Raw genomic sequence first — 11,913 nt, 5'->3', positions numbered from 1 at the left:
AGGAAACACGCTATAGCTAATTTAGCTATAGCACGTTTTAGAAAAAACGCTACTTCTAAAGGAAGCAGTTATTTCTTTTGTTCATCCCAATATCAGTAGCGCTTTGTCCTGGAAAAACGCTATAAGTCTAAGCATGTAAAAACATCAAAAGTATACATTGGTCATCATTGATCTTTTTGTGTAGAATCTAAATAGTCAACATGAATCTTCACCGTACCTATATAGGCACAGGTGAAGATTCATATTGCAGCCACAAATCCTACACATATAGTTCAATGAAGACCAAGTGCTCAAGATAGTTTGAGAAGTAACATATTTAAGGTGGTAAACACCTTTGTTCGCTTAGCAGTATGGGACTAAACTTAGTTATTTGCGGTGATACTTAGCAGCAGCGAGTTTTGAAGAAAAACGTTGCTACTGAGTACTTTAGCAGTAGCGCGTCCAGGAGAAGGGCGCTACTACTATATCTAGCCTGGAGGCAATGTCGTGGCAATTATAGTAGTAGCGCTTGTTTCACCTAGAGCGCTACTGCTATCGGGATGTTAGTAACGCGGTTTCCTGGAGCTCGCTACTGCTAATTAGCAGTAGCGTTTGTTTTTAAACCACGCTGCTGCTAAGATTCTGCGTATAAGGTTTTCCCTAGTAGTGCAAGTATGATCAGACGAAGATGGGAAATACAAATCTCACACTCTCCCTGACAAGGTCGAGGCTGGCCAAGCATCACTGGTCGGAGCTAGAGCCAGAGAACCAAGACGAACAACCACATTGTCTAAATCCCTACACAGGTAGACTTATTTTGTTGCCGTCTGCATGGCTTGCTTGGATCATAATCAATGATGGATGGAGAATTTTATTCCCAAAATTGCTCAACCCAATGGACCTGGGTTTAGGATTGGGATTATGAACAAAACCATATAAACTACAGTGATTTTAGCTGTCGAATTTAGCAACAGATTGAAACAATTATTTAAACAAAATAGAGAACCATGAGAAGAAGATAGATGACAATGAATCCAAAATAGCTCCTTTTGCCTTGTTCGCAACAATAGTTGTTGAATCCCTTTGAAGGAACCTAAAAGAGAAGATCAGTCATGATGATGGAGGTTTAGCCAAAGTTTGATTTTTTTTATTGTTTAAAAAGCTTTGGGCATAACACAGAACTACAATTTAAAACAAAAGTATGTAAAATTTTGCATTGTGGAATGCTTCATCAAAGCAAGTCGGGCATTTTGTCAGATCCATTTGGTCCGAGAAATTATGTATTCACGCTACGATGAATACCGAAAATGACTATGGATTTGTTAATTCTCAAAGAATTTTAGAATTAATTAAATCTGAATCAACTCTATAGATGTTTGATTTTACGCAGATATTCTTGCTATTTTTCCATTTTGAGTTATGTATTTGCTTTTTATGTTTCTTGGTGTTCTTTGATTGGCTATGATAATGGATGGGTTCATGTTGGAAATATGCCCTAGAGGTAATAATATTGTAATATTTATTTTCACATTTATAATTAAGAGTTTATATTTGATGATACAACTGATATGATTCTAGAACATGTGATTCGGAGGAAAACTCTTAAGCATGTGTGGAATGATAAACAGTAAAACTTGATTCCTACTCTTGCCTCCGGGACTAGCTCAACTGATGTATATTGATAATGTTTTTCGGATCTTGAGATTTTGTTAAGTGTAACAATAATCCCAAAATAACACTGAGAGTATGATGTTAGAAGAATGATCATATTAAATGAACCCAACTTGTTTGTTATACTTTGAGATGTAATTGTCACAAGTCTACTGATACAACATGGAGAGCTAATGTATGCTTTAGTTTCTTAGACCATGAGAGTATTGTAGTCACTTTGTACCAAACGATGGACTTTGGGGTTGCTCAAACGTCATCTGTAACACTGTGATCATAATGACAACTTTCGGGTTCATCAAAAAGTGTGACAAGGGGCTAGATAGCTCTAGAGTGGGAGTTGCTCCTCCGACGATTGAGTGATATTCTTAGGGCCCTCTCGGCGTGACCGCATCCATCATCGTCTGACGAGACACATGTGACTAGGTTACAAGGATGCTGAAACATGTCAACGAGAAAGAAGACAAAAACGGTAACAAGAAGATCAGTATAATGAGCATGAGAATGACTCAAGAGGATACCAATATATCTCACCTCAGGTTTTGTAGAGTATCATGAAGCAAGGGAATAACATATGATAACCAAAAGGTTCACTCGAATATCATTCGTATATTCATAGGGATCAATATGGATGTCCACAGCTTTGCTAATGATCATTGAACGAAAGGGAGTTTCGTTCATGTCTATATTTTACTGAACCTACAGGGTCACACACTTAAGGGAATCACAGTCTGTTGAGTGTTAGTGGAGTATGAGTTATGGGAAAAATTCATGAAATAGTTCCGAACAAAACCAGAAGCGTTTCAGGGTTTTCCTGGTAATACCAGGAATTGATATACAGTCGAAAATGTTTTTGAAGATGTTAAATAAATGATAAAAGGTTCTAATATCGATTAAGAGGCTTTTAGAATTTATTTAATATCAATTTTCTAAAGAAAATATAATAAGGGTGCCCAATTGGGGAGTTATTGGGCCCTAAAGCCCAATAACAATTGGGGTGCCCCTAGCTTGTATGACAAGCTAGGGGGCCGAATTGGAGAGGGGGGAGAACTCCTCCTCTCCTAGGCCAGCGCACCAAGGAGGGAGTCCTTCCCTCCTTGTGTGGCGCCTCTCTCCCCTACACCTATATATACTAGAGGATTTTGCCCCTTGAGAGATACAAATTTTTGGAGCCTCCTCTTGTTCTAGTTCTAATTTAGAGTTGATATAATTAGAGCTAGACCTAAATCTCTCTAATCCTCATAATAAAGAAGTCTTGTGGGGTCCTCTTTTTCTTCCTCTAATTCATAGGCGGCGATTAGCTCTGGACGACAAAGCACCGCCGGATCATGAAGCTTGTAGGTCTGTAATCCGTAGAGAGGTCGTGCTTTCGGTCTTCAGTTCGAGGGATAGCTCATGAACGGTTCGAGGGACTTCATCGACAATCTACGTCAACTCTTCTTCTGATGCAACTCTAAGTTGGTAACGATCCGATCTAAACCTCTAGTGAATCTTCTTAGTGTTCCTGGGATCGGGATTGTGGAGCGATTTTTTTGTTTTCTACTATGTTTCTCAATAGTTCATTCCCATAGTGGTCATGGATTTAGGATTGGGATCGTGATAATATCTTGTCAAAATTACCGTGTTTCCAATTCTCAAATTCAGCCGCACATCTGAAAACTTGTTTGAACCTGAAGGAGTTTTTTTAATGAAAGGGGTTTCCCCTACCCCAACTTTATTAAGCCAAGGCAAAAACCAACGAAAAAACATTTCCAGCTCTCAGCCACAACCATCAGCAATGGATTATTATAGCACAAGTTCCTAAGGTCTTGTTTGGTTGGGATACAATCCACATGGATTGTCTGGGATTGCAGCATGATCCACGTGGTTCATTCTGATGGGGAACTGTTCCCTATGGATCCCAGTTGACGTGTTTGTTTTCTGCCGCGACGGAAAACTTCCCAGCCCAGGCCGCGTCGATCTCCTTCAATCCACGGGGCGCAAAAAATCGCCTCTGATCCGTGGAACCGATCATGTGAGGCACATCTCGAGGCTACTTCCTCTCGTTGCGGCTGTTCATCTCCATTGTTGCTCCTGTGCCTGGGAGAACCAAACGAGATTTTAAAGAGAGGGGATTGGTATGCAGGGTTTGGGTGACAAGAAGGAATCAACTTAATCCCTAGTGTTTTTTCGAAACGGAAGCAAAAGCTTTGCCTCATCTTATTAATAAAGAAGAAGGTTTAACAGAGTCTTAAGTGAGGGCCATCACCCCTCCACAGATGGAAAAAAGAAGCCTACTCTCACGGCATGATATAACTCAAATGCTTTGCCCCAGATGAGATCCAATCCTTGGCCTCGCATTTGATGCGATCGATGATGAGCGACGATAAGGTGGACTTGTTTCTGAAGACCCTCGCGTTTCTCTCATTCCAGATCTCCCAAACGACCAACATCAGCTGAGTGGTCATCGCACGTCTTCTATGGCCTTCCCTGAGAGTCGTGACCTCCCACCAGGCGCGGACCGACGGAAACACCCGCCACACAACGGTGTCAATCTCTGACACCCCTATCCAAGATTTGACCGCGTTCCAGATGCGAGTGGAGAACCTACATTTGAACAGCATGTGCACCGCTGACTCCGGCTCACGTTTGCATAGCTGACATAAGCCGCAGTTTGGCCAACCTCACTTCTCCAGACGGTCAGTCATACAGATTCTGTTTTTGAGGACAAGCCAAGCCAAAAAAAATTGCATTTGGGGGGAGCCCAGTTGCCCCACACTGCAGGCACCATGACCGAGTCAATCGTCCCAAGAAACTGAGCTTTGTAGGCGGACGCCACAGAGTATTTTCCGTTGGCGGTGAACTTCCAAACAATTCCGTCGGCAATGCCATCTTGAAGTTGTACTTGTTCCATGCTAGACCACAGAGCGCAAAATTGCACAATGTGGTTGGCCGAGAGCCTGCTAGCCATGTTAATGTTCCTGAGCCAAAGGAGGTCGTGCATCGCGTCCCTCACAGTGAGGTTCTTGCCCTTGGAGATTTTGAAGATCAGAGGAGCGATGTCCCTAGGCTTGGCCCCAAGCAGCCATGGGGTGTGCCAAAATTTGGCGGTTTTGCCGTCGCCCACAGTGATGGTTGTAACCGCATAAAATAGGTCCATGTCCACCTTATTACATGGTTTCCCCAATCCAACCTAGGCCCTGTCAGGTTCTTTCCATTAGTACCACGGCCACCACAGTCGGAACGCGCGGGCGTACTTTCGGAGGTCCAAAATCCCCAATCCGTTGTATTTTTTTGGTCTGCAGACAAGCTTCCAGTTAACCTTGCATTTTCCACCAGAGACCTTGTCGGAGCCTGCCCAGAGGAAAGCGCACTCAATTTCTCAACTACATCAGGGGTCCCCTCCGAAAGGATGAGGGGCGTGATATGATAGGTAGTCTATGTCGTAAGGACCGCCTTGACGAGTGCGGCCCTACCGGCGGTCGTGATGTGCCCACCTTGCCAGGGAACAAGCTTCCCAGCCACCTTGTCGACTAGGGGTTGAAGATCAATCCTTCGGAGCCGGTGCACAGAGAGGGGCAGCCTGAGGTACTTCATGGGGAAAGTGGCCCGCTTAATTGGGAAGCTGTCAAGCACCACGTCGAGATCGATGCCAGCACAACGAATGGGAGCCACAAGAGTCTTCTCCAAATTGGTAACGAGGCCCGTAACCTCCCCAAATCCGTGCAGGATGGCGGTCAAGCACACGATGTCCTCATGAATAGGAGCTGCAAAAATGGATGCATCATCGGCGTAAAGTGGGGTGCGGAGGCAAGCTGCCCAGTCGTCCATGGGGTGCAGCTGGTTCTTGCGTGTGGCTATGTCCAGAAAGTTCTACGGTGGGTCTATGGCAAGCACAAACAACAGCGGGAAGAGGGGGTCACCCTGACGGAGACCAATATGGTGTTGGATGGGATCCCCTAGAACCCCGTTGAGAGAAACTCTAGAGGTCGATGTTCTCAACAAGGAAGCAATCATGTCTCTGAACCTCATCGGAAAACCACGCCGGCAAAGGAGGTCAAGCAGATAATCCCAGCGGACGGAGTCAAAAGCTTTCTTGATGTCTAGCTTGAAGAGAAGAGAGGGCTTTTTCAAACGGTGCAGCCTGCGCGCCAAATTCCGAATGTAAAGAAAGTTGTCATGGATGCTCCGCGTCTTGATGAAGGCGCTCTGGGATCTAGAGACAAGCTGGTGCATAAAGGGAGCGAGCCGCGAGGCCATCATCTTGGCCACAATCTTGGTGATCGCGTGGATGAGGCTAATAGGCCTAAAATCTGAGATCCACTCGGCGCCCTCTTTCTTGGGAAGAAGCACAATGTTGGCTAAATTGACCAAGTGGAAGTGCTCCGCGCGCAAGTCTGAAAAATTATTAATCACAACCATGACATCTCCCGTGATGGTGTCCCAGCAAGCTTTGAAAAAAGCCACTGAGAAGCCATCGGGCCAGGCACCTTGTCCTTTGGGCGATGAGCAATGGCATCAGTGACCTCCTTCTCCGTAAAGGGGTCGTCGAGAGACGACAGATTGCATTGGGTGAAGTCCATGGTCTCCCAGTTGAAATCATGGGATCTCCTCTAGCCCTTATGCAGCATAGAAGAGAAGTGATCATAAGCGAGCTTCTCTTTCTCCTCATGTTGTGTGACCCATCCCGCACCATTCAGGAGACGATGAATGAAGTTCTTTCGCCGGCGACCGTTAACCCAGAGATGAAAATATCTCGTGTTGGCATCTCCCTCCTTAAGGTTGGTGATACGAGAGCATTAACATTTGCGTGGTCGCTCAAGGACAGACAGGCCAATGACCCTCCTCTTGAGCCTTCTCCTCAAATCATTCTCATCCGGGGAGAGGGCTCGAGAATCCATGGCCATATCGAGACGGAGAATGACCTCAAGAGCCATGTGTAGTTGAATATTAGCGATGGAAAAGAAGGTGTTACTCCATCGTCGGAGGTGGAGACCCGTTCAACGGAGCTTGTCATGCAGCTTTTGACATGGCTCAGTGTGCACAGAAGGCTTTCCCGAGGAGTTAGTGACCACCTGTTGAAAACCCGGCAACTTGGTCCAAAAATTCTCAACACAAAAAATCCTCAATCGTTTGGATCCTCGGTCACTAGAGAGGAGCAGAGGGCAATGATCTGAGAGGGAGGAAGAGAGCGCGGTTAGGATGTGACTATCAAAGAGCAGGTCCCAATATGAGTTGCAGAAGAAGCTATCGAGCTTGCAAAGAGTTGGATCAATCCTCTCATTGCTCCAAGTGAACTTTCTATTCTGGAGGCGGATTTCTTTTAGCTCACAAGAATTTAGGGCGACTCTAAAATGGTTGATGCATGAAATATTAGCATTCCGCTTGCCCGGTAAATCTGGTTAAAATCTCCAGTGACAAGCCATTTGACATTGGGAGTCGGCTTAAGCGCGGCCATTTCAGCAAAGAAATCATCCTTCCTGTTGTTGGCTGAGGACCCATACACGCTTATGAGCAAGAACTCCACATCTGAATTGATAATCTTAATGGTGGAAGACAAATGAAACTCCCCTGGAATAATGTTGGACGCCGAGATGAAGGAATCATCCCACAACAACACAATACCCCCTCGAGTACCTATGGCAGGCCGAAAAGCAAAGCTTCACGGCCTGGAGCCTCCAAGAATGGATGTTGTGAAGCAATCAAGAGATTATAGCTTCGACTCTTGAAGGCAAACGATGTTACAGGAGGAGGAAACAATGGTCTCATGAACAATGGCTCTTTTGTTTGGACAGTTCAGCCCCCTAACGTTCCAGTTGATGATACTGAGGTTGTTTTCTAACATTTAGAACGGTAGCAACTCACAACAGAGCATGGGAAGAGACAGAGGAAACACAACTTCATGTTGATAAACAGCACAGGAGTACAGGTTAGAGCTGACATGGATGCTAACAAAGCATAGGCATTAAGCAGACACGAGCAGGAGACTATAGAGGCCAGGCAACACGCCCTGGAAGCAACAAGAATAGCAAAAGTGACACAGCAAGAACAAACAGATTTCAGGTTTGCTAACATTCAGAAATAACTTGAACCCTAGGAGTGGCGAGCATTGCTGAGACATCAGGCGGCGGCCTACGCGCCGTCGCGGTCCATAGCATCGGCCCCTCCGTGAGCGAGAAGGGCATGTTCGACCGTCGTGGCTAGGTCGCAGTCAAGCTAGAAAAGAGCACTGAGAGCGCTGACAGCAATCGGCGGCGGCTTCCCACGAAAAAGGTCCGCGAATTTGGAGATGGCCGTCTCCGTGATGCCATTGCCACTATGCCCAAGCGCTTGCAAAGGATTTTCTCAACCATCGTCGCAATGGCGTGGCCCTGTTCTTGCCTTGGAGACGAGCACTGCACCTTCGCAGGGAGAAGCCTGGTGCGATGGTCTTGCATCACTCGGCGGGCGACTTCGGCCGGGAGGATGGAGGCGACAGGAGCGAAGGCAACGGTTGACGGACAAACAACGGAGAGCCCTCGAGCGAGCAGGGTGTGGGCGCTGGCGAGGAAGGGACGTCATCGGCGCTGGTGCCAGGCGAAGAGCTCATCGGGATGTGCAGGGGTCTATTGGCCTGATCTTGAGACGTCTGGGTCCTCGGCAGGGCTGGCGAGAGAGCACCCGCCTCCCGCAACATAGTCGTGCACTGAGCGCCAGCCCCGAGCTCGGTGAGCTCGTGGCCACGCAGCAACAGGCGCACAGGCGGGCTGGGGCGAAGGAGCAGAGCGAACCCAGCGCCAGGCATGTCGTCAGCGGCAGAAGGCATCAGGGCGGGGACAGGAAGAGTGGAGTCTGCCGACAGTGCTCCCAGAGGCGGAGACGGGGCCTCTTCAGGGGCCGACCTTATGGTCGGAGCCCTGGCCCTCTAGGCCAGAGCTGCGAACAGAGAACGAACCAGAGGCCTCCCGCGGCCCGACGACGCCCGCACGATGATGGAGCCTTGGCACCGCGAGGAAACATGAGAGACATCAGGCAGTAGCTGCACGAGGGAGAGATCGGCGTGCCTGCCGTACTCCTCATGAAGCTGCCCATGCCGGCGATCACCACGCCTGGAGTCATCGCGACGCGAGTTGTCGCGACGGCGGTCGTCAGTCCGCGAGTGACTGCGGAATAGCCGGTCTCGCCAAGAGCTGGAGCGGTCCTGGCCATGGTCCCGACCATGGTTGATGTCGTCGCGGCGCATGTCGTCGTCCCTGCAGTCTTTGTCATGGTCATTGTGGCGCCGATCGTTGCCGCCGTGCCTTGGGGCAGCATGGTGGCGGCCGCGCTGCGCCAACTCGCCATCAACATGGGCACGCTCCCAGTCGAAGCGCTCGGAGCTGTGGGGTCGTGATGGGGCACGGCCATCAGGCAAAGGGGTGTAGTCTTCGTATCTGTCCAGATGGACCAGCACCCTGTACTTGTGGCCCCTTCGCCCGGCCATGGCTGAAGAAGAGACCAGCACCTCATTGTCCATGATCGTGACCCGCATGATCTTGGGGATGATGGTCGACGGGTTTGAGCACCAAGCCCACAGATCAAGCGTGGACGCATCTTCCTTCTGAGTCGTGGCGATGTTGAAGTAGTGGACAATGCAGGCCTTGCCAATGATCTTGCCCATGACCTCCTCGTTCCAGGCTTGCAGGGGCACCTGTCGGATTTCGGGTTCCGGCAGACCCTTGAGATTCGAACACTGGGGTGCGCGCGGAGATTTCGCCTCCTACCTACCTGCACCCCTCCGCCGTGCTAGGATCTAAACTATCGAAAGAACAACACAAGAGACACAGGGTTTATACTGGTTCGGGCCACTGTTGTGGTGTAATACCCTACTCCAGTGTGTGGTGTGTGGATTGCCTCTTGGGCTGATGATGATGAACAATACAAGGAAGAACAGCCTCGCGAGGGTCTGTTCTTGGCTGGGGCGATGAACTGCTGGGAGGAGTTCAGTCACCTTTCTCTCTCTCTCTCTCTCCCTGCTTCCAACCGGCCGACCTTTTGTGTGGGTGGCTGGTCCTATTTATAGAGGCCCTGGTCCTCTTCCCAAATATCGAGCGGGAAGGGAGCCAACAATGGCGGGCTAATTTGAAGGGGGACAGCAAGTATCAGCTATCCTGACAAAAGTAGTCTTCGCCTGCGCAAAGCTCTGGTGATGACGCCGTCTTGGGCTCCATGGTGACCTCCGTCTCGTAGTCCTCCTGGTCTTGGTCTCGTTGCACCGAAATGGCAACCTTTGCCTGATGCCTCGATACTCCGCGGCTGCGCTTGCCCCCTTTGCACCAAAGAGGAAAGGAGGACGTTGCGCGGGCTGGCACCCGCCTAGCGCCCTGAGTCGTCATGGCTTGCGTCACGGGCACCTCGCGAGGTACCCCGCCTTGATCTCTCTGCCTCCTCGTGAGCCTGCCTGATGAGGCCGTGCCTGAGGAGGCTCCGCGTCGTCCGCCCCGCGAGGCTTGGCCCCTCGCGAGGGTCTTGAGTTTGTGTTGGTGAAGATGGGCCGTGCTGGGCCCCCCTTTGAGCCACGCCGCAGGCCGCAGGCAGGAAAGTCTGGGGACCCCCGTTCCTAGAACGCCGATAGTAGCCCCCGGGCCCAAGGCGCGCCCGGACTTGGCCGTGCAGGGAGGCGGAAGGGCAAGAGCAAAGCGCCGCGGGCCCTATCAGCCTGCGGCCTTGGGCGCCGCGTGGCGGTTGACTGGTCGTGGGTGCCTTAGCAGCCGCGCGAGTTGATAAGGGAGTGGCGTCCGCCTAGGCCCTTCTTCTTGCCTTCCCCGGTTGCTGTTCAGATCCCCTTTCTTGCGCCTCTCCTCCCTTCCTCCGAAATCTCCATATCTGCTCTGACCGTGCGACCTAGGAAGCCATGGCACCTCGCCAACCCCCGGCCACAGCTTGGTACTCGTCTGCCCTGGACCCGCCGAACGTGTCGGAGGCGGGCCTTGCCCGATTGCGCTGGATAGCGATGGCGCGAGGCATTGACGGAGCGAAGGTGTTCAAGGACGGCTCCGCCACCCCTGAGGGTAAGAGGAGCACCTTCTATCCGCTCTTCGTAAGTGCCATTGTTGCTGGCCTGGTGCCTCCCTTCTCCGAGTTCTTCTTCTCTGTCCTCCGCCATTACAAGCTGCAGGCTCTGCATCTCCATCCCAACTCCGTCCTTCTCCTCGCGATCTTTGCTTATTACTGCGAGGCCCACGTTGGGGTGCAGCCCTCAGTGGCCTTGCTGCGCCACTACTTCTACCTCTGGACCTCTCGCGGTCCTGCTTCCGCATGCGCGAGCTTCGTCGCGTACGGTGGCGCCATTGCCATCTCGAACCCTGAGAAGAGGATTGAGGGCTTCAGGAGAAAGTGGGTCTTGGTGGATGCTGAGCGCATCCACCCTCGGCTGATCTTGCCCACGGAGTAGCCCACGAGCTCCAGCAACTGGGGTCGGGCGGAGCTCACGGATCCCCACGTGAAGATGGTGTTGGAGAAGATGGATGCGGATCTGAGGCCGACCGACATGGCGGCGGCGAAGCTGACTGGCGCGTTGTTGCTGAGGGAGTTCCTGGAGCACCAGCTGGCTCCGCTTCGACAGTACTTGCTTCCAATGTGGAGGCCCCGTCCGAGCCCCGTGGCCTGGGCCGACGGAGACCTGGCTGCGATTCTCCAATCTCTGGTCGGGGGCAATGTGGCAAGGTTGGAGGGCACTCCTACGCCCTTGTTCCTCCGCGACGACTGGGAGCGGGTAGTGAGGTCCATGCCCGTCTCCAACGGGGAAGGGCCCGTGCCCCTGGAGGTTCCCGAGGGACCGGTGGCTGTGCCCTCCGACGACTCCAGCGAAGAGGAGGAAGGAGGGGAGCGGGGAAAAGGGCCTGACTCCGAGGCTACTGACGGAGAGTCGAGGGCTCCCCTTCCCCGGTGCAAGTCCCGTGCTCTCCTCCTCCCTCCGAGCGACGACGAGGATGACGACGAGGACGACGATGTGGACGACGACGAGCAGGGCAGCGGGAGCTCACCCCCGATCCCGAAGAAGGACAGGACCGGGCTGATCTCCCGCGGGTCTGCCCTGGCCTCGGGGCGGACTGCAAGCGCACCTTCCCCCTCCAAGCTTCCCGAGGTTGACCCTTCCAGTCGGCTTTCGGGCTTCAAATTTGGCCGGAGGCCGCTTGAGCTCACTGGCGATGACCCATAAGTGTTCGATTCTTGTCTTTATTTCTTGCTCTGCTTCTGAGGCTTGACGTTCGCATCCCTTGGATAGGCTGGCGCCCGCAGCGAAGAAGTCAAAGGGGGCTCCTGAGG

The 11,913-nt window shown here is 51.1% G+C and overlaps 2 protein-coding genes across 2 annotated transcripts; both read right to left on the bottom strand.

Annotated features, from left to right (window-relative positions):
• Positions 1–3,926: 3,926 nt before the first annotated feature.
• LOC147985636 (uncharacterized) lies at positions 3,927–4,786 on the bottom strand. The gene is made up of 2 exons (XM_087541672.1): positions 4,415–4,786; positions 3,927–4,283 (listed from the first exon to the last, which is right to left on the bottom strand). The coding sequence occupies exons 1-2, from the start codon at positions 4,784–4,786 to the stop codon at positions 3,927–3,929; spliced, it is 729 nt and encodes a 242-aa protein (XP_087397798.1).
• Positions 4,787–4,843: 57 nt separating this feature from the next.
• LOC147985635 (uncharacterized) lies at positions 4,844–5,457 on the bottom strand. Its single transcript, XM_087541671.1, has 2 exons — positions 5,124–5,457; positions 4,844–4,980 (listed from the first exon to the last, which is right to left on the bottom strand). Exons 1-2 carry the CDS (start codon positions 5,455–5,457, stop codon positions 4,844–4,846), a joined length of 471 nt encoding a protein of 156 aa, XP_087397797.1.
• Positions 5,458–11,913: the final 6,456 nt, after the last annotated feature.

Source organism: Triticum urartu, chromosome 2A (assembly GCF_056163025.1).
Source record: "Triticum urartu cultivar PI428250 chromosome 2A, HENAU_Tu73, whole genome shotgun sequence".
Taxonomy (NCBI): domain Eukaryota; kingdom Viridiplantae; phylum Streptophyta; class Magnoliopsida; order Poales; family Poaceae; genus Triticum; species Triticum urartu.
Note: the sequence above shows the minus strand (reverse complement) of the source record. Positions and strands in the feature narration are given on the sequence as shown.

What these genes read in the sequence shown, in the direction of transcription:
- LOC147985636 (XM_087541672.1), bottom strand. Translation starts at nt 4,786, where the DNA reads ATGGACCTATTTTATGCGGTTACAACCATCACTGTGGGCGACGGCAAA. An exon ending in GGACGATTGACTCGGTCATG is followed by an intron (nt 4,284 to 4,414) that starts GTGCCTGCAGTG and finishes GGCTTATGTCAG; the next exon opens with CTATGCAAACGTGAGCCGGA.
- LOC147985635 (XM_087541671.1), bottom strand. Translation starts at nt 5,457, where the DNA reads ATGGACGACTGGGCAGCTTGCCTCCGCACCCCACTTTACGCCGATGAT. An exon ending in GAAGCTTGTTCCCTGGCAAG is followed by an intron (nt 4,981 to 5,123) that starts GTGGGCACATCA and finishes TCCTCTGGGCAG; the next exon opens with GCTCCGACAAGGTCTCTGGT.